Below are 26,354 nucleotides of genomic sequence, written 5' to 3'. Positions count from 1 at the left end.
CTCTTGTTTTAGTGTTAGTTTTCAAATTAGTAGCCCAAAACTTTTTAAACAAAAATAATATATCATATTTCAATAATTTTTATTTTTTAAATGTATCAGTAATCATATTAAAAAACAATCAGAGGTAAAAGGTAGGATGATACTATTAGTCACAATCTTAGTCATGAGACCAGATGACAGATCTAAAAATAAAAACAGTCTCAGGATATGGAACTGTCTGTTTTCATTTTCCTATTGGGTTACAACTTAGAGCAGCGTTTAAAATTTATAACAGTATACGGACACATTCAGTTGTAATCAACTTTGTTTTCCTTAATTTAGAGAACGTATAAGTTATTTCTTAAATGTATCTTTAGTTTTTACGTCTTCATTTGAAAGCAAAATTAATTTCATTGTTGAAAAAGATTTACTGAAGTGTTTTTTATCATGTTTTATAACAATTATTGAAAACAACCAAATGTGCTTTATATACAGCTAAAAGCATTTGTACACTTTATGGTTAACAGATATTTAAGCTATGGTTCGGGTCCCAAACGATTCCCCTTGGTAGATGTTCTACAGTATGCGTTGGAATTTGCTTCAAGCAAACCTGTTTGTACATCTCCTGTTGATGATATTGATGCTAGTTCCCCACCTAGTGGTTCCATACCACAGACATTACCAAGGTAAAAAGTTTTCTTTATACAAGGGCCAGCTCTTTCACCTATATTACACAGTAATAATTGATGCCTTTAAAAGGTTTTATGAACTGCACATTGTGATTTATTTTAGTAGACTGTAAAAATATTAGAGTCACTTAGAAGATTGCATATTTTCTGGGTGCTTTGTTATTTTACTGTTTCAGTAGATTCTATGGATGTGAATTGAAATTTTCATCTTATCTGTTTCTGTTTGGAATTGTACTTTAGGTTGTTTTGGTATATATTTCCACCTTTTATCCATGAAAATACCATTAAGTTAGTTTTTTCTGTAATGTAAGCAGATAAATATTATATAATTCCAGTATACATAAGATTTATTGACATGATTAAACCATTTCTTCTATAAAGCCACAATTTCATCATTATAATAATGTATTCTTCATATATTGGGATCTCATTGGATATTAATCCACATATTTCTCTTTTTTAAAGGAGTTTTCTGTTTGAAAATATAAGCCAATTTAATGCGTGTTTGGCGCAATTTTTGTCCAGAGCTTCATTTAGGAAGTTTAATAATAAATATTTCATGCTTTAATGATACAGCACAACAGAACAACAGGGAGCCCCTTCTGCGGAACTGCCAAGCACGTCACCTGCACCACTAGCTGCCGTTTCATCGAGATCAGTCATACATAAACCATTCACTCAGTCTCGGATACCTCCAGATCTGCCCATGCATCCAGCACCAAGGCACATCACAGAGGAAGAACTTTCTGTGCTAGAAAGCTGTTTACATCGCTGGAGGACGGAAATAGAAAATGACACCAGAGGTAAGAAGCTTCTCAGGGCATGGTTACTGTCACTTCAGTTGGATATGTATAATGTTAAAATTGAGAAGGGAAATCACTTCTGGATTTCATATGTAAATATTATAAAGTTTTTTTTTTGTTTTGTTTTGTTTTTTTTGTTTAGGAAGTTTTTTTCTATAAGATAAACTAGTCTGTCTACCTGTTTTTCTGATCTTAATATCAGGTTCAGAGAGACCAAAAGATTTTCCCTGGGCTACTTAGTTGATTAATGACATAGCAGATGGTCTGATTTTCTAGTTTAGGGCTCTAAATTTGTATCAAACTGGTATTCACAGCAATTCCACTGGTGAAACATCATACAGCATTAGATTTTGTATTTGTCAGTTAGGTCCTTCCCCTAAAGTTTGTGTAATAAGTTAAATTGGTAAAAAAAAAAAAAAAGTTTTTTTTAGGTTTAAGAATTAGAAGTGTGAATTTTAATTTTCAGTATGCTCTAACAGATTTCCAGATATGATCTAATAGCTCAGTGCCTGTCTGTTATGTGTTTTAACTGGCATGTAACAAATTTAGAAAGAAGGACAATGCTCTGTTGGGAGTAGGAGTGTGCACGCGTGCTTGTGGGTATGTGTTGGTGTTCAGTTGCCATCTGGCCTTTCTTGTTAGGAACTCTCCTTTATTCTGAAATTATGTCTTTGCTACTTTACTATTGTTACAATATCCTTTTTCTTTTATTTTAATGAAGTCTTGTTAATATTTTATGATAGATTTTATTATACTTTTTCTTACATGTGAAAATATATGCCATTACCGTTACCCAATATTATCCTAATTTTGTTTTTCTATGAAAAAAGAAAAATTGAAGAGCTATTGTTTTATACCGAAAGATTGGAATTATGTTAAACAATCTGGAGTGTTGGATTGTAGATGCCCAACTTGCCTCTTTATAGACAATATGTAAATAAAGAGCAGTCCTGATATAATATAATATAAGTAGGGTATGATTGTTGACTGGCAATTAGCGTTAGTGGCTGTAAACATTTCCCTTCGTATTTGTCATATATAAGGAATTTTTTACACTTCATTTCATTAGTAAACATTTATTGAGCACTGTACTAGGAATTGGATAATTTTCTGCTGGACTTGGCAGATTGTGTTTGTTTTTATAAGATTCCTTTCAAAGGGGTGGAAGCTAGGATGCTTTGACATCAAGGTAGTCATTGAGGAAGGAAAGAAATGAACAGATAGAACCTACTTTTTGGAGAAACTGACACAGGTAGGTCATTGACGAGGTGAGAGGGAGGGAGGAATTAGGGATGATTCTCTTAGTTTCTAAAACTATTATGAATAGATAGATGGAATGTACTTTTGAAAAGAGCAAACTGGTGGGAGAGCAGGTCCCTACTTTGGAGGGGGAGATAGGAATATGATGAGTCCACTTTTGGCCATTTTAAGTTTGAGGAACTTGGGAGACATTCATACGATAAGGTTTTGGACTTTAATACTTAATACTTTGGACCTTAATAATACCGTGGATCAGGTAAGATTTTCCTTGGAATATTTATTTACTCTCTTTTATCCCTATTATTAGCTTTAGCATTATTTTTTAAACTTTGTGTAATATTCCAACATCTGAGTAGGATATAATTTATTTAATTTCTATATGGATACTCATTGCAAATAGTGCTGGCCCTCTACATACATATTAACACACTTTCATGAGCAGGATATATTCTTAAAAGAGTCATTTCCAGGGGCACCTGGGTGGCTCAGTGGTTAACCCTCCAACTTTGGCTCAGGTTATGATCTTACAGGTAGTGGGTTTGAGCCCCGTGTCAGGCTCTGTACTGATAGCTCAGAGCCTGTAGCCTACTTTAGATTCTTTGTCTCCCTCTCTTTCTGCCCCTTCCCCTGCTCACACTCTCTCTCTCTTTCTTTCAAAAATAAATAAACATGAAAATAAATTTTTTTTGTCATTTTGGTCCAAAGTGTGTATATTTCAAATTTTAAATTTTAACTGTTTAAAAAATTTCCCTCCAAAACATTGAAACAGTTTTTATTCCCACTAACTTATGAAAGAGCCTGTTGCCTAACATCCTCCTTACATCCTTCTAACTTTTTAAATTGTGGTAGCCTGAAAGTTGAAAGAATGGTATTTTAGTGTCTTAATTTGCATTTCCTTAATTTTGAGTAAAATTCTATTTTTCTATAAATTTCTCACTTATGACATTTACCCATTTTTTATATTGGACCATTTGTCTTTCTCTTACTGCTTAATAGAAACTTTAATGTTATGGTTATTAACTTGTTGCCTGTAGTGTATGCTGTGGGTATTATTTTCTCAGTTTGTCTTTGTCATTTGACCTTTTTTATGTTGATTTTGTTTTATTTTTATAAAGTAGTTTTTTTTAAACATTTTCAAGTTTATTTTGAGAGAGAGAGAACACACGTGTGTGCATGCGTGAGCAGCGGGGTTGGGAGGGGCAGAGGGAGAGGGAGAGAGAGAATCCTAATTAGGCTCAGTGCTGTTAGTGCAGAGCCCGATGTAGGGCTTGATCCCGTGAACCATGAAATCATGACCTATGCTGAAATCAAGAGTTGATTGTTTAACTGACTGAGCTATGCAGGCACCCCTATAATGTAGATTTTTTTAAGTTTGTGGAGAGAGTCTTATCTTTTCCTTTATGGTTACTAGATTTTCTGTCAATCTTAGAAAAAGCTCTTACCCCACTCTGAAGTTATTATTTTTTTGGTAGTCTTTCACGATTTCTTCGTGATTCTTTGCAACAGCTTCATAGTATAGGGTATACTGTAATTGTATCATTTCCTCATTAACAGATATTTAGGTTGTCTCTAGTTTTTAATTGTTATGGGCAATACAGCTGTGAATAATTTTGTAGAATGGATTTCTCCTGGAAGTAGAGGTAGTAAGTTATTGGGAGGCTCAACACTATTTCCATTAGTGATCATAAATTTGTATTCAGTTAATACATATATGTGTATAGAAGGTATGTGGTAATGTTATTTTATTTCAATCCAAAGTTTTCCTATTTTCTATAAATATGTAAGGGACTTTAGATTCAATTTTTTTTAAATTTATTTGAGAGAGAGAGAGAGAGAGAGAGAGAGAGGGAGAGCACGTGCACAGAGGGAGAAGGCAAAGGGAGACAGAGAGAGAATATTAAACAGGCTGCACGCTCAGTGTGGAGCCTGACTCAGGGCTCAATCTCACGACTGGGGGATCATGACCTGAGCTGAAATTGAGTCAGGCGTTTAACCAACTTGAGCCATCCAGGCACCCCTAGATTCAATTTTTATTGGAACTTACCTTGATATATTTGAACAAGTTTACTTTTATAGTCTTGGCACATTTTGCAAGTGAACCATACTTGTTTGGTTTTTAATTCTGCATTCATGCTATATCTTTTAGTAACGAGAACTGTATTTCATCTTATACAGACTCCAAATAGTGATGGTCTTAAGAATAGTTTTAAGAATTTTTCTTTATTTCTCTAACATATTGGAAGGAAAACCATTAGTCCCTACCTCATGTCTGGTAGAGACGTACTTGATTTAATCATTAAATCACATCTTCTATCCTTAGATTTGCAGGAAAGCATATCAAGAATCCATCGAACAATTGAACTAATGTACTCTGACAAATCTATGATCCAAGTAAGTTAAATTTTGAGTTGGTAAATGCTATCAATTATTTACATATTTTTATTTATATTATTAACCTAATTCTTAACCTACTTCTCCTTATATATTTTGTTATAAAATTGCTGATCTTAAAGATTCCATATTAATATTTCCCACATTGAGTTGTATTCTCATACTATATTTGTTGCTTATTCTCTTGATTATTTTACAATAAAACCTAGCAAAATTTTTTGGAAGGTCTTAGTATTTAAAAAAAGTAGAAAGGAGAAATTATATGATTGTTAAGGATGTTCAGATTGTAGGGGAAGAATATAGGGCTCAGTTACATTTTAACTTTTGGTATACGTTATGTAGGCCATGTTGTTAATTCAGTCATCAATTTATAATTGTAAAGATTTACCCAGATTACACTATAAAAAATATTCATCATAAGTTCTTTATTTGAAGGAAATACATTTCAAAGTTTTGAAAATCCTATTTATACACATGCTTTACATGTCTTTAGCTTACTTATTTTCCCCTTTTTTCTTTCATAGTTTAATTTTTTTCAAAATTTTAATCACAGTTTTGTTAAAAACATATTCTTCTGTGGTATTCTCCATTCAGATAGTTTATGGGTTTCATGGAATGTTGTGTTAATAGCGTACTTAATTGTGATTAAACTTTTCTATTTTCACATTTAGGTTCCTTACCGCTTACATGCTGTTTTAGTTCATGAAGGTCAAGCGAATGCCGGGCACTACTGGGCATACATTTTTGATCATCGTGAAAATAGGTGGATGAAGTACAATGATATTGCTGTGACAAAATCATCATGGGAAGAGCTAGTGAGGGACTCTTTTGGTGGTTATAGAAATGCCAGTGCATACTGTTTAATGTACATAAATGATAAGGCACAATTCTTAATAAAAGGTAAGAACATGAAATATATAGGGTGGTCTATATATTTTTTCATTTTTATTTTTTATTTAACGTTTATTTATTATTGAGAGACAGAGAGACGGAGCATGAGCAGGGGAGGGGCAGAGAGGAGGAGACACAGAATCCGAAGCAGGCTCCAGGCTCCAAGCTGTCAGCACAGAGCCCAATGCGGGGCTCGAACTCACAAACCGCGAGATCATGACCTGAGCCGAAGTCGGCTGCTCAACTGACTGAGCCACCCAGGCGCCCCTAGGGTGGTCTATATTTTTAAATAAGTAGTCTTTTTATGTGACTCCAGTCTCTAGTATGATCAGTTAAGTAATTGACTCAGAGGGTGATTGGATATCATTAGCAAATGCAGTTGGCCTGTTGTAAATGAGAAACTGGAATTGAAAAGTAATGTGATCAAGGCTGACAATTGGAATATATTTTGTATTCACAGTTAACTATTTAGTAACTACTGTAAAATGTAAATCTGACCTGTTTCTCCTTGCTAACATCCCTTTAAGGATCACATCATATATTGACTCATATTTAAGCTCCTTAACCTAGTATGTAAGGCCTCTATTTGTTGACCTCTGGTTCTCTCTCAAGCTTCATTTATAATCGTTGTCCATTTCAAAGTTTATATACTTTACTGATATTCGAACTGCTTGTTGTGTTGTCTTTACACCAAATGATTTCACATATTTATATCACTATTTATTTTTATTTTTATTTTTTGGCAGTAATGTTCTTATTTTTTTATTCTTTGTCTAAATTCTGCTCATCTGTCAAGATTCAATTCAAGTGTCACTTGCTCTGCCAAGTTTTTTTTTTTTTTTTTTTTTGACCTCTACCAAAAAATATCTCTCCTTGTGCTTTCATAGCATACCTCGGTCAGGTACTTTTACATGTTTTGGAATTGTATGTTGACATGCCTTTTCCACTTCACTCTGATCTGCTCAGAATCAGGGGCCATGTCATACAATGTCTTAATAGTTTTATTTCTTATATTCTAACATAGGCTTTGCGTATAGGAGAAACTTAAAAGGTTTGTTGAAACCAATATAATCAACTTTCCAACACTAGCTAGGCAGTCTACTTACAACTGAAAGCTGAAATATATTTTGTGGTTCAATAACTTTTAAATACGACTTACATAGTGGTTTTTAAATATCTTGCTATATTGATTAGTTTTCAAATTGCATGTAAGTATATTGCTGTACTTAACTGCTTTAGGTGAAAAAGAATTTTAGTTCTATTTTGAGCTTAATAAGGTTATGAGTTATTCTCATTTTGTGATAATTTTTATTTCATAAATAGTCAAACATCTAGTATTTTCTTACAACAGAAAAAGTAGTACTATGTCAATGTTTGAGTAGTAGATGATTTTGACTTTATATCTTGTTCCATTTTTTTACTCTTTAAATTAAAAATAAAAAGCTGAAAATATTTCCATAATGGATTATCAGATGTTTGCATCATTGTTTTTCCAAGCATTTGTTTGAGTTTTCTTTCAATTTTTAATATTGATTTCCTAAATGGTAATAATTCATACTTTAAATCCCATTTGAAATGCATCCTATTTTGAGCTTTGCACTTCCTTTAATTCTTCATTTTATATTAGTTTTTGAAATATGATTTTCAGAGGAGTTAAATAAAGAAACTGGGCAGGCTCTTGTTGGAATTGAAACATTACCACCGGATTTAAGAGATTTTGTTGAGGAAGACAACCAGCGATTTGAAAAAGAACTAGAAGAATGGGATGCACAACTTGCCCAGAAAGCTTTGCAGGAAAAACTTCTAGCATCTCAGAAGTTGAGGGAGTCAGAGTCTTCTGTAACAACAGGTTAGTATAGTTTTACTGAAATGTATTTTATTATCAATATATTTATTACTGATATTTTATTATAATAATAAGATACGTTCTTTTAAAAAGAAAACTCTAATTATCTTAAAGTATGAAGAAAGAAGCCAGTAAAAATCAACTGAAATTCCATTACTCAGAGATAACCACAGGTAACAGTTTAGCTAAACCCCTTTGCCAGGCAGCACCGTATACACATATATACACACACATCATATATGAGATGATTCTGCTAGCCCTTTCTTTACCTACAACCACCTACTTAGATTGGGCTTGACCTTTGGCCAGGCATAGAAAAGCCATGAAACAGATAAGTAATCCATACCTTTTCACTACAGCTATCAGGAGCATGAACTCTAGTAATTTCCCACTTGGACAAAATAACACTATTGGTATATCCATATATATTTTGTGTAGTACTTTAGGTAATATTTTGTGTAATTACACTATTATTATAGAGCAATCGAGTTTTTTCAGAATTTTTATTTTTATTTTATTTATTTTTAAAGTTTATTTATTTACTTTGAGAGAGAGAGAGTGGTGGGGGGACACAGAGAGAGAGGGATAGAGAGAACCCCAAGCAGGTTCCACGCTGTCAGTGCAGAATCTGACTTGGGACTCGAACCCACGAACTGTGGGATCATGACCCGAGCCAGCCAATACCAAGAATCAGATGTTTGACTGAGCCACTCAGGCACCCCATTTTCAGAATTTTTAAAATTACAAACAAAAAATTAGCTGAAACTGAGTATCTAATTATTTTAAGTTAAAATGTGTATAGACCCATAAAATAGAGGTCAATGTATAAAAATATAAATATTTAAAAATATTCTAAAGTTATTAGTTGAAGAAATTAATAAAATATTCAGAGTAAACACAGTAAAAAAGTAAACATGATTCTAGCAAAGTTGAAAATAAAATGTCTTCTGATTTTTTTTTAAAGATTACTTTCATCATCACAGAGTTAATATATTTTAAGGCAACATATTTTCTACTGTGAAAATGTGCTATTTCTCTGTAGTAGTTGGAGAAATCAGAAGAGATAAATGCAGATATTTTTGTCAAACTCATTTGTCTCATTTTTTATAATTCTCAGTGGATCTTTTCAAATGACCTTTTTATGCAACATGTACATGTTTTGTGTTTAGTTTTTAAGAACGCATTTTAAGTGTTTAATTTCATCTTTTACAGATAGATTTCCATACAGATTACTTAACTGAATTTCAGCATTATCATTTGAACTTTAGAAGAAATTACTCTCTTAATGGAAGATGTACAGTACCACAATATGATATTATGAATTATGTAGGCAGATATAGATCTGTCCGGACTTGTTAACTTGTTTTCATATAAATTGAATAGTTGAGTCCTTGATCTTGACGTTAATAGGCATTGATTCAGAAGTTTTAAAAAACCAAGATAATGGTATTATACCAATACCACTTTGCAATGTGGTAAGCTCTACCATGATGCAGGACTGTATTTCTTTTCATACCGTAAGAGCCACCGTGTAGGCCACATGAAGGTCTGTGGTTTCACAATAAATCAGTTTCATTTTAGTGACTTTGTCTACTTCAGTAGGAAATGAAATCAGTAGATATCAAGAGGTTTCTGTGCTCGAATCATAGTGTATACTTTATAGTTCCTTTCATTTTAGAACCAATTCCATCCCCTTGTGATTTCATCCCTTACCACCCCTTGTCTTCTATACATATCCTTCCCAAACTTCTCCCTGGAACTGACTCCAGTGGAGCTACTTTGTTATACCTCCATTAGCTTTTCTACACACCTTTTCCACGTGGCTGTTATTAGTGGGAGAATGTGGCTGCCTAATTGGCATAAGTGATGGTGGTACCTAAGTACTCAGATGTTAAGGTGAATGCATTCATTGGTTAAGCTCTAACTCTGTTCTTGGCTCACCTGTATTTTGTGGCACCAAAATATTAAATGCTATACAGTCTCCTGTTTGTCTTGTCTCTCACAAGACTAAATTTACAGACTTAATACGTTTTATTTCTGTTTAAACTAATACATTTTCTCCATTAATATTCCTGTCTGACTTTGCTGTACCATTTACATTCTCTCTGTATAAAAGGCCACATTTACATGCCCCATACCCTTTATCCTGGCGAATATCCCCTACCATATACTTTAAATGCTGTTTAATAATTTCAAAAAATACTAGTAGGTATTGGGCATATATTTTCCTGTCTCTCTTTTTAGTATTAAAAAAATATGAGAATTCAGATGTATTTCTGAGAGAGATCAGAATAACTAAAATATAAAGAGACACAAATGGTCAGTTTACATATAACTATTATGGTAATTATCTTCCTGACAGGGTTTTTAGAAAGCTGTGGCAGTACTGCTGCAATTGGAAACATTGAGTTCTCTATAGAGAATTGCTGGAAATACACAGTTTGAGTTAGGAATAGAATGTGCTAAGTCTGTAAATTTGGGGAGTGAGATTATTGTTTCTATTATTGTTTCTATTGGTTTCTATTACTATTATTTTACATATCCTATTAAGAAGTCCATCCTCTTTTGCAGGGTAATTTAACATATCACAATTGAATAAGGGGGCTCATTCATGTTTATTAGAACCACTTATGTCTCCTATCATTAGTAGAGAAATTTTACTTTAATGCCCATGTCATCTTATTTCTCTTCACAGTTTCCAAAGTAATTGCTCAATTTGGTATATTTTCAACATATCAAAGAGAACCTGTATTTAAATCTCTCAGGTGGACACTAAAATTATGAGTGACTAGTGGAAGTAATACAAGGAAGTCTTGTTCATAGTGATTTTTCTTTTCTCCTTGCAAATCTTCGCAATAAAGCTGTACTGTAAAAGCTATTATAGTCCTATTTCTTCTAAGTGATATTCCAAAGAAGAGTATTAATTTATATAGTATTAATGAAATGAGTATTTGTCCTGCTAACACAGTGACCAAGAAATCCATAGACCTCTCTTCTCTAGTACTATTCCTTGTTTTACTGATGAAACTAGTAATAAATGATGGGACCAAAAATTATTTCGTGCTTTTCATGCTACCTCCTTAAACCTGCTTACTGCAAAGAAAAAGTTGTCTGAACACTTACATTTAGAGATCTATTCAGTAGTTCATTACTGTAAGTATATATGTCAGAAGTAGCTGGGGAGTTTTTTTGAGTATAAACAGCACATTGCACCTAAGTAAGATCGCCTAAGACTTAACTGGGATCAGAATCTCTGAAGGAAGAGTTGAGAATATATATTTTTAAAAAGACCTTCAGATATTTCTGAGACCGTACCCTTGGTTAAACAGTATGGCTCCAGGCTGTATTTATAAAACAGAGAAATTATTTGGAAGGAGAAAAGAGCTTTGCACTTTTACTTGTGTTTCTCCTATCTTCAAGTACTTATTAAGGACTTAGTAAGGACTTCTTTAACAACCTGTATAGCATATCCAGATTTTTTTTTTAAAGGTAGAAAAATTAAGGTGGTAATGGTTGATATTGGTATGAATTGCATTCCATAGCATTTCATAAATTTACCTAGAGGTAGCATGTAGAAATCACTCTGGGACTTTTCTACAGATACAGTCTACAAGTAGAAACAAGCCGATATTTCAGGAAAGTACACCTGGTTTCTGAGAGTAAGACCTGGTAGAATGAACAATATCCTCATTATTCTCAAGTTCCCTTAAAACAGGGACTGAGTGATTTTCTTATTTATAGCTCCAGAATCTAGCATAATAAATGACATATGGTAGGTGACCCTTGAATGTTTTCTGAATTGAATTCATTTCCTGTGGAGATTCCAATAATGAGTTTCCTACACATGATACTCATTGTATGGGAATACTAGCATTTTTAAAGTAAAGCCCAAGAAATTATACATTAGAGAAGCAGGCTAAAAATGTGTGGTACAGATGTAGCTCTGTCCTAGGTAAATTTTAGATTTAATTTTGGTTTCTAGGCCTCTACCCCCCACCTTCCCATGATTTTGTTTGTGGTAGCTCCCAGGAATTTGAAGTCTTAAAAGTTTGTCTGGTGATTCTATGCAACCAGCCTACCATGGCTCTTTATAGCCTGCTTTGGGGGAATCATTGATTTTAAATACATTTCTAGAAATGAATGGTCTGCATATCTTTGAAATAATCTTCTTTAAATATTTTTCTAAGTGTGAATGTAATAAGTAAGTCACTCATCAGTAAGTCAAGGTATTAAATATTTCTTTTTTAAAAAATCTTTTTTAAGTTTATTTTGAGAGACAGCACGTGTGCGCACGTGAGCAGGGAGGGGTAGAGAGAGAGGGAGAGGGAGAATTCCAAGCAGGCTCCATGTTCTTAGGGTAGAGCCCAACGTGAGGCTCAGTTTCACAAACCGTGAGATCATGAACTGAGCCAAGATCAAGAGTTGGATGCTTGACCAACAGAGAGCCACCAGGAGCCCCTATTAAATATTTCTGAAAGATATGAGATGTTGCTCCTTTTTTTTTTTTTTAGTAGTGATTTAAGACCAGATCCTTATGCTGTAACAGAAAGCCAATTGGTTATCAAGTTAACTCTCCTGTTAAAAATTTGAAGAGGATAACCAGGAAATACACATAAACAGAATACTCCCAAGCCTTCCCAATCCCTTACTCACTGTGAAGGTGGACCAAAGGAACAGGCTTAGAGTACTCTTAGAGTGTTGGGCCTTCTCTAATGTCTGAAAAGGTGAGTGAAGCCCCTACATTTTGAACATAGAGCACGAGTAGAAAATCTGTTATGTGGAGGATAACCATTTAAAAATCTCAGTGAAGTACCCACAAGACAAACACACGATTTGAGAGATACTTTGGGTACAGGGATATTATATACCTCCATAGAGAACTGGTAATCACCAGCTGTATTCCAAATTGAAGTCTGAGCAATAATATTAAACTGAGGGACCAATTAGTATATAAAGTGTCAGAACACAGATAAAGAAAACAACGTGGTCTCTATTAATTGAGTTCCTACCATTTATACAGGCCAGCTGTGAGGACGCTTTTGTAGAGTTACAGGAAGAACAAAAAGCATTGTATGTATTTACATACACACAAAGCCAAACTCTTTGTCCTGTTGTTTTTAACAACGAAGTGGAAATTGCCTGTATGTGCAGTAGGTGAAATATGAGTGGTATGAACCCTCCATACGATATAACCACTGAACATTATATTGACACAAAAAAATGTTTGTTACGTTACGCTAAAAGCAGTATATTCAGAATAATTCCTTTTGTTTATAAAATATGGGTAGGTAAAGTCTGAAAATATATAAACTAAAATATTAATAGCACTTATCTCTGGGTAGTGAAAGAATTTCTAATTTTCCTCATTTTGGTTATGCTAGGAAACATGTGTTTTATTCTTCTGGTTTGACAAAACAAAGCCAAAACCTTTCTGCTTTTTTATAAGGACCCTGTATTTGACTCCCTTGTAATTCTTCCACATCTGTTTCTCTGTGAATACTTTGTTTCATATAAACAGATTATTTCCCATTACTTTTGCTTGAGGGGAACTTTCTTATCATGGCATTTCTTATGAAGTATCCTTCATTTAAAAAATATCGTCTGAGAGTCAGTATTCTTGAAATTTTGCCCATTCTTCAAGGCTTTCCTCATATCCCAAAGTCTATGAATCCCCCTAATGTTATACCTGTAGCAATAATTATCTTTCTTCCTCTTAATCCCAACTACTCTCACTACCACATTTAAGTTGTACCTATATTTTGATTTGTTTACCAATGTAAAGTCTCATTAATAGCAAGGATTTTATTAATTTTTTATCTGTTCTTACAGTGGCTTTGCATATGCTAGTCCTTCAGCCTGGAATCTTCTTTCTCATCTCCCAGGATAATCTGCTCTACAAATCCTTCAAGATTCAGCTCATTTGGCATTTCTTCTAGGAAATCTTTCTTAACATGCAGCATCATCCCAAGTGTGTGTATTGGACCCACAGTGTTTCTATAGAACCTCGTGCATAACTCTGTTATTGCATTTAATACTTTGTATTGTAATGGGGTATATATTAATATGATTTTATTGAGAGTTCCTTAAAGCGAGTGAATTTTAGGTCAACTTTCTTTTTCATTGCTGATATCTAGCACAGTACTGTAAAATGGCAGAGGATCAAACATACTGGATGAAGTTTGGGTTTTTGTTTCCAAACTCCTGGATGTCAAATCCTTATAGGTTCATCTACTGTTACTACAGTGCCACTCAAATGTAAGTTCCCTGGAAGATACGTAGACGAGGATAAATTCTAGAAGAAATAGTACTATGTGATATTTAGGCAAGATCATTCATCATTATTCATAAGGTTTTTGAACTCAAATCCCTATGTGGAAGGAAATCTTGACCCTGGGGACCTAAGATATATTTGACTATGTTGGTCACATAAAAGTACTTTTGTTTTTAATAACTTATTTTGTGTAGACTGTCCATGTTTCACTTTAGACCAGTGTCAGAGCAGGTGGATTTCTTGGCCCTCACTGCATCCTCCTCTCAGCTGGAGGTATACCCTAAGATTTTCTTTACCTTATCCATCGTACAGGGCACTGAAAGAACATTGCAGTGCAAGGTCAGGAGATGCAGAAATAGTCAAATATTTATTTGACTTCTTTAAACTTCCCTTCTGTCACACACATTGTAAGCATTCCTTCCTGTAGTTTTCCTTGTCGTAGTGTCATTTCACCTATATCAGCCTGGTTCCTCCTGCCAGGAACTTAGAGTCATCTTCCGCCTCCAGCCTTTATGTCCAAAATACATCTTCAGTTTACCAGTTCTCTCTGTCTCTGTTGTCCAGAAACACCGTCATCTCTTGCTCTTATTGCTCTGGTACCTTCTAGTACTTCTAGTTTTACTTTCTAGTTTTACTTCCCTCTCTTATTCACTCTTCACATTGTAGCCAGGATTATTTTTTTTAAACTTGCCGCATTGCCATTATATTTAAAACATTTATTCACTTCCTTTTATCCTTAAAACTTTTATTAGACTTGAAGGCCCTTACGATTTTTGCCTTTGTCCTCTCTGCCATATATCCCCTATTATACTGTAGCCCAGCCACACTGACCTTCTTTCAGATCATCCTTCCATCAAGGAATGGGATGATCAACCCATTATCCTTAAGCTGAAAAGTTTATTTCATATTCCATAATCTAAGTTATCACTCCCCCATTTTATTCCTAGAATGTATTGTAATATTGTCACAGTTCATATGTGTGATTCTTTTGATTAATGACTTTCTCCAGAGCTGACTCTAAACTTCAGGAGAGGACAGACTGGCTGCTTTGTTCACACTTTGAGTCTCACTGTCTAGCCTAGTGCCTGGCACATAGTTAAATGCTTAATTAAAATGTATTGGATGGATGGAGTACCATGCATATATGTTGAAATTATAGCATTTCTTTTTGAATAATATTTCATTTTGAGAGTTTTTTTTTTTAATCAAATATTGGAAAGGATGACAGTAGCCCTATTGTGTCCCACCAGTTGGTTGAGGAAGGGCTCACTTAACCAATCCGAGTAACATTGTAGAACATTTTAGTGTACTTTCTTGTATACTCCTTGCATCTTTGTATAGAAGGATACTCCTTGTATCCATTGCTTATTAATTCATTTGTTCCATTAAGGTATTGTATGCTTTTTATGCTAGGTTTTGAAGAAATAGCAATACAAAAATGAGATAGTATCTCTCCTCTTGAGATTCTCAGGGTCTAGCAGGGTATATGGGCTTGAAATGAGAACAGTAGTAATTAAGTCATAATTGGGGTAAAGTGCTACTGAAAGAAAGAATAAGTTACTTGAGAACAGTGGTTCTTATTTGAGAGTGACTTTGCCCCCCAGGGGACATTTGACAAACTGAAGACATTTCTGGTTGTCACACCTGGAAGGACCGTGCCACTTGCATCTCGTGGGTAGATGTCATGGTGCACAGTAGATCTACATGCCATCTAGATGCATCTAGATGCCACAGTGCACAGGACAACCCTTCGCACCAAAGAATCACAGTGAGCCACAATGTAATAGGTGCCAAAGCTGAGACACCCAGCTCTAGAAGTGGTGTAATCAGGAATACTTGAAGTGGTATTTAAACAAAAAGACACATAGACGTTCTTAGATGCAGGAGTGAGAGTGGAGAGTGGGTGAATGTACAGGCAGAGGGAAGAAAATGTGGAAAGATCTGAAGGTTGAAAGGAAAACCTCTTTGGTGTATTAAACTCCCTTTTTGAACAGAGAGCAAAAATCACAAAGTTCTGTTGGAGAGAGAGGCAGAGACCCACTTACGTGAAGCACTTTGTGGATATTCAGAGTACATTGCTGCATTGGTGGATTTGGGGCTCAGAACCTGGATGATAGATAAAACTTTGAGAGTTCTTCACAGGGATAACATTTAAAGTCTTTTTTTTTTTAATATTTATTCATTTTTGAGAGATAGAGCATGAGCTGGGGAAGGGCAGAGATAGAGGGAGACAGCTGTCAGCACAGAGCCCAACGTGGGGCCCGAACCCACAAATTGCGAGATCACGACCTGAGACAAAGTCAGACGCTTAACCGACTGAGCCACCCAGGCACCCCTTGAAGTCTCGATTTTATATTAATTTCAGTTTGCTAGGTTGTAATGGTTTTTCCTATGACAACACTCAGTTACCAGGACAGGTTCAGAAAAGATAGCAGGTAGGGTTCATTCAAGGTTAGGGTTTTGTCAGGTGTGAAAAAGGATTCTGTGGCCAGAGAAACAGCTGTGTTTCCTGTGGAAATTCAGACCAGGATTGTTATATAAACTAAATCCCACCCACCCCCCCCACCCCCCACTTTTTTTTTTCTTTTTGGTAGAATGTTACTGATTTTCCAAAATGAGATTGCTATGAATTTCTAATCATAGACTGTGATACAATGAGTATTTTCTCTAGTCATTGACTACTCTTCAACCTGAATTTGGAGGGGTTATAAATTCTGGGGTAGGTGCTATATGTTTAGTGATACATTAAATAAAAGTAAAATTAATTACTGTATAACTTTGAATTAGAAATAAATAACAGATTCATCTTAGTACAGGCTCTCTGTGACTTGTATTAGATATACAACTGATTCTTTTCTTATGAAGCACAAGCAGGAGAAGCAGAATATCTAGAGCAGCCATCAAGAAGTGATTTCTCAAAGCACTTGAAAGAAGAAACTATTCGAATAATTACCAAGGCATCACATGAGCATGAAGATAAAAGTCCTGAAACAGTTTTGCAGTCGGTAAGAACTTTTCTTTTAGCTCTCTGAACATGGCCATCTTCATGACATTTCCTGCAGTGTAATGGAGACCTTCCTGCATGGGAGTCAGGAGAAAGGAGGCCAGAGGGCAACTCTGCCCTTAAAGGGATCAGGGGCTGTGGGTGGTACCTAACCCCCTAGGCTGTATTTTCCTCACCTGTAATTTTTTTTTTATTAAAGATTTTTTTAAGCTTATTTGTTTATTTTGAGGGAGAGAGAAAGCGGGGAGGTGCAGAGAGAGAGAAAGAGAGAGAGAGAGAGAGAGAATCCCAAGAAGGCCCCACAGCCCCACACTGTCAGCACAGAGCCCAACGTGGCTCTCCAGAGCCTCAAGAACTGTGAGATCATGACCTGATCTGTAATCCAAGAGTTGGATGCTTAACTGACTGAGCCACCAAGTCCCCCTAAAGCGGTAATTTTCTAAATAGCTTTTTTTTTTTTAACTAAATTTCTGTCTTCCTTTTAGAGAATTACAAAAAATCATAATTATAGACTGTTGATCATTTGATTTGGAACTTAAAAAGAAAAGTATAAAATTTAGCATTATTTCTTTTTTTCCCTCACCCCTCCCTCCATCTTTGGTCTTCATACATTGAATTAGTTGGGAATTTTCATTGTTTCATGGAATATGTTTAATAGTAAAGTACTAGATATTCTAGGTTAGAGTATTATTAGGATAAATGTGATATTGCAATGTGGCTTATGCATATTTCAGTAGTGTCCTATACAAAATTGTCATTATAACCCTCCTGTATTGTGGCTCTCAAGTATGTCTTTTTATAGCAATAAATTGAGTACACTGGTATTACACTGTGTTTTCAGTAAATATGACATTCTGAGAGATGTTATTTCAAGAATTTTCTACAAAAACGTTCGGTTGTTGTAGTTACTTATTTTTTTAATAAGTGAGCGAAGCAGCTGTAATGCAGGTTTCATGATAGCTAATTTTAGTATTTGTAGATTAGCCTCCAAGAGAAGTAACGGGAACAGGGCATATAATTTTTCAACACACAATTTTCTATTTAGTGAACTTAATCTCAGCAATAACCTGCTAATTACAATGAGGTCTTTAATATGATAGGACCTTGATTAACCAAAATGTTCAATTAATAAGGTATGTTAATTATGTTTCGATAAATGAATAATCAAATTACTTTTTTATTTCATTCCCTGTTTGAAAATTCTTTACTATATATTATTTTGCTATAAAAATGTATTAACATAGATTTTTTTTTTAATATTATTATTCTAAATTTTGCAAATGCCCTGGAGATTCTAAATGAGCTTTGATGAACCCCTGCTAACTCTATAGCACTCCTGGAAAATGCTTCTTGTAATGGATCTGGGATGTCTCACTTCTTGGGTCCTGGTAGAAGAAGAAAACGTAGGGAGGTAAAAAGGGCAGAGAAGTAGATACAAGGAAGAAATATTTTTGCCTGATATAAAAATGTAATTTGCTTGGTCCTTTGCTAATTAGGAATTTTATTTGTTAAAGCCTACATTATAGTTAATAAGTATCCTCCTTTTAACTGTAATCAAAAAGCCAAAAGTAGTATTTAGCTTAATATGGAAACGTGATTTTTTTTAGTTTGGCTAATCATGTGTAACATAAATTTGCAGAAACCAGCACTTAAATTTTGTTACTTTGTTAAATTAAGTTACTAATACAGATCTCATCTTACAAGCCTACAACCTACTGCTTTGTTCTACTTGAGAGAGGAGGATAGCACTGAGAGAGTATGATAGAGAGCTAGCGTAAATATTTTTCCATTTGGCTTATCTTCTGGAGTAGTACCAACAGTTGGCCCCAGTTGTTTGTATAAATCCTGCAACATGTCTAGGAATATGTTAATCATGGCTATCTGAAGGATTTTGTTCTTGGTCTCATGATTAGTTGCTTAGGATCATAGTAACCACCTCCTGGTTTTTCTCATTTAAAGGTATACATATGTTAGAAACTAAATTGTATAGATGAAAAGAGTGTTTAGACTTTAGGATTAGATAGTCCTGGGTTTTTTAATATTGGTTTTCATTCTCACTAACTAGGCAAACTTAAATAAGGTGCTTAATTTTTCTAAACCTGTTTGCTTTTACATAAAATGGACATGATTGTGGGATTAGTTAGGATTATTTTTTGAGGGTGCCTAGCATGTAGTGTAAGTACTAAGCAGCTGTTAGTTTCTTTTTGTTGCTTAAATACTAACCATTTCACAAATATACAATATATTAAGTTCCAATCTTAGTTGAAGAATTCTCTGGAAAGCAAAGTCCTAGAAACCATAGAGAGATGTTTCCTAAGTGTTCACACTGCTTACTTTTTATAAGAATGCCTTTAATTTTAAGGGGAATATTTTAGGAAATTTGAAAAATACATAAAAGTATACTTTAAGAAAGCAATCTTTGTAGTCCCACTTTTCAAAGCTAGAATCACTGTTAATATTTTGGTATGCTCTTTTTCGTTCTTATTTTTATGTACAGGTTTGGGATTTTTTTTTTTTTTTTTTTTTTTTTTTTTTGCTGAGGTACTACTGCATGTAAAATTTTCTATGTATCTTGCCTTGTCTTCTTTTAATATTTAACACTGTAACATAACCATTTCCCCATGTTAAAAATTTTGTAAAAAACATTTAATGGTTAGGTGTTATTCCATTGAGTGATTAAATTCTTATTTACACACCCATTCCCCCATTGTATATTTGTTTCTACTTTTGCATTATTACAAATAGGCTGTTACAAATGAAACTTATTCTGTATTTCAGTTTATTTCTTTAGAATACATTCCCCATTGTTGAATTACTAGGTTAAAAGATAGGAGCATATTAAGGGGATCAAGGAAATTGTAGTTATATAGCTTCCTAAAAGCCCTTTCATGAGAAACCACTTTTTTAAAAAATCCACTTAATGGATTTCAGGCAATTAATAAAAGTCTTTGTATTTTAATTATTTTTGGAACTTCTATTAACTGAAGAACTTATTAACTCCTTTCAAGTTTAGCCTTTGTTAAGGTATTTTATAGGGTCTGACAATAGTAGAAAAAGATAAATACACATGTACTTTACTTTAATGAACCCTCATATTCTTTATATGGAAAAATTTTATGTGCTTTAGGATACCTAGACTTGATGAATAATACACAAGAGTTATTATATTCACCCAAAGTTTTTTCGCTTTTTCAACTTGCACCCATATTATTTGTCAGTATGATGCTGTTGAAACTCTTGTGTGGTAACTGAAAAGGTTTATAAAACATCTTTTCCTAAGTGCAACTGTTTGTTTTTTTTTTTTTTTCCAAAGACAGTATGTTTTTTTATAAGGAGTAGTATTCTAACTAATATTCCCAATTGCTACTTGCCTTACCTTTATATTCTTTCTTCTTAAAATAGTATTGTTTTAGATTAGTTTGATTGTGAGAAATTTTATACCAATGTCTAGACAGATCGCCTAATTTACCTGCTTAAATTTCACTCTTAGGAAGAGAGACCTAGCACAATTATTCTTCTTTCATATACTAAACGGATTAAAAATCCTTAATTAAATGTCATGGGCTAATAAGTATATCTCTCTGGGTATGTATGATAGTAATATTGTGTTATTCTATTCAAATATAAGCACTTTAAAGTAATATAATATAATATTGGTAATACTTGTCATTATAGAACCACTAATGTGTATCAGGTATTGCATTAGCTGAATATTATCTCTCGTGATCACAACTATGCAGGTTGGTTATTTCCTCTTGAAAAGTTGAGGACTCAAAATAAGGAAACCTTTTCTAGATGTGTTATGTTTAAAAATAGCATTTCTTTTAAAAGGAACAATATCAGTCTTGGCCATTAGTTTTTGTTTTATTGTTTAAACTATTTTTGCATATGTACTTAGACTCTTAGACTCTTAGAATTCATTAGACTCTTCTATATAAATATATCGTACAAGTCTCTCACAGACTTTACAGAGTGAGTTAAACCCAGTAGAGTATGGATATTAATTGGATATACACTTACTTATTAGAAAGGTAGAGCTGTAAGAAAGAAAACCTATAAATTCTCTGGGTTCAGAGGAGGTCATGTCAGTAAATGTTCTCATCTCTAAAATTTACTTAGGGGCTCCTGGGTGGTTCAGTCGGTTAAGTGTCCAACTTCAGCTTATGTCATGATATCACAGTTTGTGAGTTCGAGCCCCGCGTCGGGCTGTGTGCTGACAGCTGAGAGCCCAGAGCCTGCTTTGGACTCTGTGTCACATTATCTCTCTCTGCCCCTTCCCTGCTTGCACTCTGTCTCTTTCTGTCTCTCAAAAATAAGTAAGTGTAAAAAAATAAAAATAAAATAAAATTTACTTATATTCCAAATTGAAATAAAACCCCTTCAAAAGGAAATACAACCCTCTTAATTGCTTTCATTGAAATTTTCTGTTTATTTTATGTCAAAACTAAAGTTTACCTTTGCTTCAGAAAACTAAAGCTGCAAATTGAAATTACTTAAGCAAGCTACTTTCGAGCACTTAAGTACTTGTGAAATTTCTTTATGATAAATAGTGAAAATATGCTAATTATAAATTTATTCAGTAATAGAAAGTTCCTTGTGAAATCTGGACAGTATTTTGGGTTTTTTTGGTTGGGGTGGATTTTTGTTTTGTTTGAGAGGAGGAGAGGCAGAGGGAGAGGAAGAGAGAGAATTTTGAGCAGTCTCCACACTCAGCTGGAAACCTGACCTCCCTCCAAGATCATGACCTGAGCTGAAATCGAGAGTTGGACACCTAACCCACTGAGCCTCCCAGGTGCCCCCACGTAGTATTTTGAATGAACATATTAGGATCTTTGAGTAGACTTTTCTGGATTTCACTCTGCCTTCTACTCCATTAGTGTGGATTAGGGAAATTCATAGAATTTGTTACCAAGTAAAACAATAAAAAAAGAAAGAAATTTGATTGAGTTGTTAAGGAGTGATGTCAGCAGCTTTTTCAGAAGGAGGAATTCATTAGACTCTTCTATATAAACACATCGTATAAGACTCTCATAGACTTTACAGAGTGAGTTAAACCCAGTAGAGTATGGATATTAATTGGATATACAATTACTTATTAGAAAGGTAGAGCCATAAGAAAGAAAACCTATAAATTCTCTGGGTTCAGAGGAGGTCATGTCTTATTTTGATGAAGTTATCAGTAAAGAATGGAATTATTAGAATTTAAAAAAACAAAAGCTTCAGCTATAACTTATAGATAACAGTAGGAACTACAACTCTAGTATTTATTATTTTTAAGGATTTGGTATCCTTGTAGAAATGCTCTGTGGAAAAAAAAAAAGAAAATTTAGTGGTTGAGATGTAAAAGGAAAGCTATAGATCTTGTATTATTACTTGATTAATGCATTCACTTTTAATGTTAGTGTTAGGTGGTCATTTCATACTAAGCAAATGCAGGTGTTTTTAAAAGATTCGTGAATCTCTGCCCTTTAACACTTGTTCTCTTCCATTGTTCTCTTTTCTAATGTTCATACTAATAATTTTTTTCTGCAGAAACCTGAAAATACCACAAGCCAACCACCTTCTAACCAGCAAATTGTAGAGGTGGCGATTCCTCATGTAGGGAAATTCATGATTGAGTCAAAGGAGGGGGGTTATGATGACGAGGTACCTTTGTTATAGATGTCTGCACTGTTCTTACGTATGTTTGGCTATTTAATACACATACTTGGGGCATGCATGCACCTTCACCTTTATGTCTATTGCTGCATAACATACAGCTTACCCACCCGTGATCTGAAATTACCTTACCAACTGCTAACAACTTTGAATTTCAAATGAAAGTTTAAGTAGAAAGCTTACGGAATTTGTCAAAAGGATAATTTTATGTTTCCAGAGTTAATTCTTTATGTAGATATATGATCAGTTTATTCTCAGATTGATGGCTATCAATAAGGTTTGTTTCATTGAATAGCAAAAATATGAATATTTAAAAAATAAGTTTTTCCTATTTCACTTGAATTATGTATTATAATACTTTACCCACCATTTCCTGCCAAAAGATCCTACAGCATGATTGAAAATAGATAGTGGATCTTTTTGTTTCTGCAACCTCCATATGAATGTGAAGTGAGTGATTCATCATTTCTCAATGCCTACCAGTGCTTTATACACTGTGGCAACTCCATTTTATCTCTTCACTCTTAGTTCTTTCTCATCTACTTAGTTTCCCAAATTATAAAGAGGCAGTTTTGCTTTCTGTGATATGGTTCTTGAGACTCCAGATGAAAATGTGCTATTGTCCTTATCCTATCAGATCCCCCCAGCTTTTCACTTTTTTCTTAAACCTCTTACATTCGATCTTTTTTTTTATATCTGAGAGAAGGGCCAGTGAAGCTGTTTCTGAATAGTAACACAGGGAAGACCTTGAATTCTATCATTTATTAGTTTTTACTGGCATGGATGAGGATTTAATATATATTAAATAGTTTTTTCCAAGTAACTTTTTCAACTTACTCCAAAGTTACAATTAAGCTGTTAAATAGGAATTAATCACCAAAATCAGAGGTGTCACAAAGACATTAATATTTCTGTGCCAGTGTAAGAGACCATGGGCCATGAGGAAAATGAGAAGCTGGTTTGTGAGATAGGAACTGGTCAGAAGGATTTTCTGAAGCAGATGTTAGATATATTGTGACTCTGAGTGTATAATCACACCATTATATGAATCAGAGGTTACGGATGCAATCTCTTGATTGCTCTAATACAATAGCTTCCTAGTTCCTTGAGTTGTTTCATTTTGCAGGTATTTTAAAATGTGAACAGCTAAGAATGATAAACAATTATAAAAACAAAGAAACACTTAAGTATTTACCAGTTAATAGCAGTACACTGTTCCAGTTAACCATTTTATTACCATGTTGGTGCTTGAAAGTTATGGAAACTGGCATTTTTTAATACAAACGTTAATTTATTGATCAAGCACCTGAGTGCTTATTTTAGGGTGAGCCTCCTGGTATTTTAAAAAAGTAGAATTGTGATTAATCATTTAACACTATATTTTGTGCAAATGCTTATGCTGTTGGCAGAGATGCATTGTGTTTTTGTTTTTGTAATTGATTGGAGTGACAGTTTAACAGTGCATGTACCTCAGAACTTAAAGTCATGTGGATACAGGGCTGCAGCTTATAGACGTTTAGGTTGTAGAATTATACAGGGGTGCCCAGCCCGAAGGCAGAAGTGGAAGTGAAATTGAGCTCATGCTGAGCTCCTCAAACCTTAAAGAAGAGGCACTTTTTAAAATAAAAACTGTTGCTTGTTCTAAGTGGTTCTCAGAGAGCAGCACATTTGTCAAGAGGAGGTGCCTTTTTAAAATTCTTCAGTTCAGAGAGGGTGCCTCTGTGCAGTTTGCACAAAGGCACCCTATGGAGCTAGCTGTGGCCCTGTATGGATGCTTTTGAAAGATACTTAACGTGCATACTGGATCATATTTGCTATAAAATATGCAGTGGTTGATTTATAAATAGTAAAAAAAACAAAGGACTTTTAACTTGCATGTAAAGAAATTTGTTTTTGTTTTTTCCTTTTATGTTAACCATTCAAAAACTCTTACTTTAAATTCCTTGTGGCAGATCATGATGACACCGAACATGCAAGGTATTATCATGGCGATAGGTAAATCCAGGAATGTATATGACAGGTGTGGCCCTGAAGCAGGGTTCTTTAAGGTACAATTAACATTTTCATTTAATTTTTTTTATTTTTTTTAATTCTTAAACTATTTTATTTTCTTGAATTAAATTTGATTTCCTATGTAGTTTCTCTTTTCCTGCCTTAGCCATGGCTACCTGATGATCTGAGGGTTTCTTTTATACATGAATCTAGGACTGATTCTTTCTGTTTGTTTGTTTTTGGTAACCCAGATAATTTAACAACAACAAAAAAAGGCATTTTACTTGGGTTACCCTAATAGTGCACCTCTGGTTTATTAGCAGAAATTTCAATTGTGTTTTTATTCTAAGGGAATAAAAGGAATTAAGCAAAAATAGGAACTGAGTAACTGCTTCCGGTATTGTTTATTTTCTTCTCATTTGTAATACTCTTAGCAGGGTTATTTACCTCATTACCTGGGTTTTGTTGTCTCCCGGCTTCAAAGCATGAAGAGATGAAAAATAAAATGAGCATTAGGCAAAGTTTATTAGAGTGTAACGAAGTAACAATAGTAGGAAAGCTCTCTTTACAGAGAGGAGGCATTCGAAGGTCAATACCCAGGACTGTATGTAGGCAAGGGTCTTTGTTTTTTAAGGTTTTGGTCCTTCTGTTCCTTCTCAGACTGTACCCTTACTGGCTTGATAACTCTAGGTGCTGGGTTGTCCATTCCTGATTGGCTCGACTCCATTGTGTGAGGCGTCAGACTGTGGGCCTACTGTCTCTTGTAGAACATAAGTTGAATGGTTTACTTTTTTTAGTTCGGTATTTTGAGTGTCAAATGCCTGAGGGAAACCTGAGGGGGAGTAGGTGGTATCTGTTACATTCTTAAGAGGAACCTTACATAAGCCCGAGAGGGTTCGCTGTGGTCAGAAGCTCCCAGCATTGTTCCAAAATAGGTGTTTTCCTCAGGTTCTAACCATCCCCCTCTGCCTATTTTATCCTCTTCTCCCTATCATAATCCTATTAGTCAGTATTCTAATATTTTTTTTCTAAATTTCACTATCATTTGATATTAAACTGCTTTCTTCATTTGGTTGTTTTAAAAATTATTTGTTCATTTATTTTTCTTTTTTATTCACTTATGTTTTCTTCTGCTTTAATTTTTGATGTCCTTGTCATTTCAAGACATGTGAGTCCATCAAGCAGTTGCATTATTCCGTGACCACATCTTTTTTTCCCTCTAATATCAGATCTTTATGGTGTTTTGATTACAGTATTATTGGTTTTATTTTTTTGAAAGATGAAAACACTGTATGTTTTGCTTTGTCATTTTATTTTGATTTACCAAAAATTTCAGGTTTTTTCACTTTTTGCCCTTTTTTGTGTTTTTTTCTAAAAGTAACACCAGTTTGCTACAAGAAGCTGTATGCTCCCTTATTTGACCTTAAAAATCTAAAATTTTCCCTTAATTTTCTATACTCTTCCCTCATCCAACTCAGTCTCCAAAAAGTTGCTTATTTTCACTATTTCTTTCATTCTATTGTACAAAAAAAAGGCCTTGTGCATAGTAGCTTTATATCAATAAACACTT

General features: G+C 34.2%; 1 protein-coding gene across 6 annotated transcripts in view; it reads left to right on the top strand.

The window, feature by feature from the left end:
- Nucleotides 1-26,354, top strand: part of USP25 (ubiquitin specific peptidase 25) — a 148,924-nt gene that overhangs the window by 96,161 nt on the left and 26,409 nt on the right. For 3 of the 6 annotated variants that reach the window (XM_045501610.1, XM_045501609.1, XM_045501612.1), the window contains 8 exons: nt 507-665; nt 1,245-1,471; nt 5,052-5,122; nt 5,794-6,022; nt 7,662-7,862; nt 16,996-17,135; nt 22,667-22,780; nt 24,745-24,840. In XM_045501610.1, coding sequence (XP_045357566.1) covers nt 507-665; nt 1,245-1,471; nt 5,052-5,122; nt 5,794-6,022; nt 7,662-7,862; nt 16,996-17,135; nt 22,667-22,780; nt 24,745-24,840 — 1,237 coding nt within the window. The remainder of the gene's footprint in view (nt 1-506; nt 666-1,244; nt 1,472-5,051; nt 5,123-5,793; nt 6,023-7,661; nt 7,863-16,995; nt 17,136-22,666; nt 22,781-24,744; nt 24,841-26,354) is intronic. The other 3 variants (XM_045501613.1, XM_045501611.1, XM_045501614.1) reach the window with 1 other exon arrangement.

The sequence above is a fragment of the Leopardus geoffroyi genome, chromosome C2, assembly GCF_018350155.1.
Source record: "Leopardus geoffroyi isolate Oge1 chromosome C2, O.geoffroyi_Oge1_pat1.0, whole genome shotgun sequence".
Taxonomy (NCBI): domain Eukaryota; kingdom Metazoa; phylum Chordata; class Mammalia; order Carnivora; family Felidae; genus Leopardus; species Leopardus geoffroyi.
This window is presented reverse-complemented; position numbering and strand designations above follow the sequence as displayed.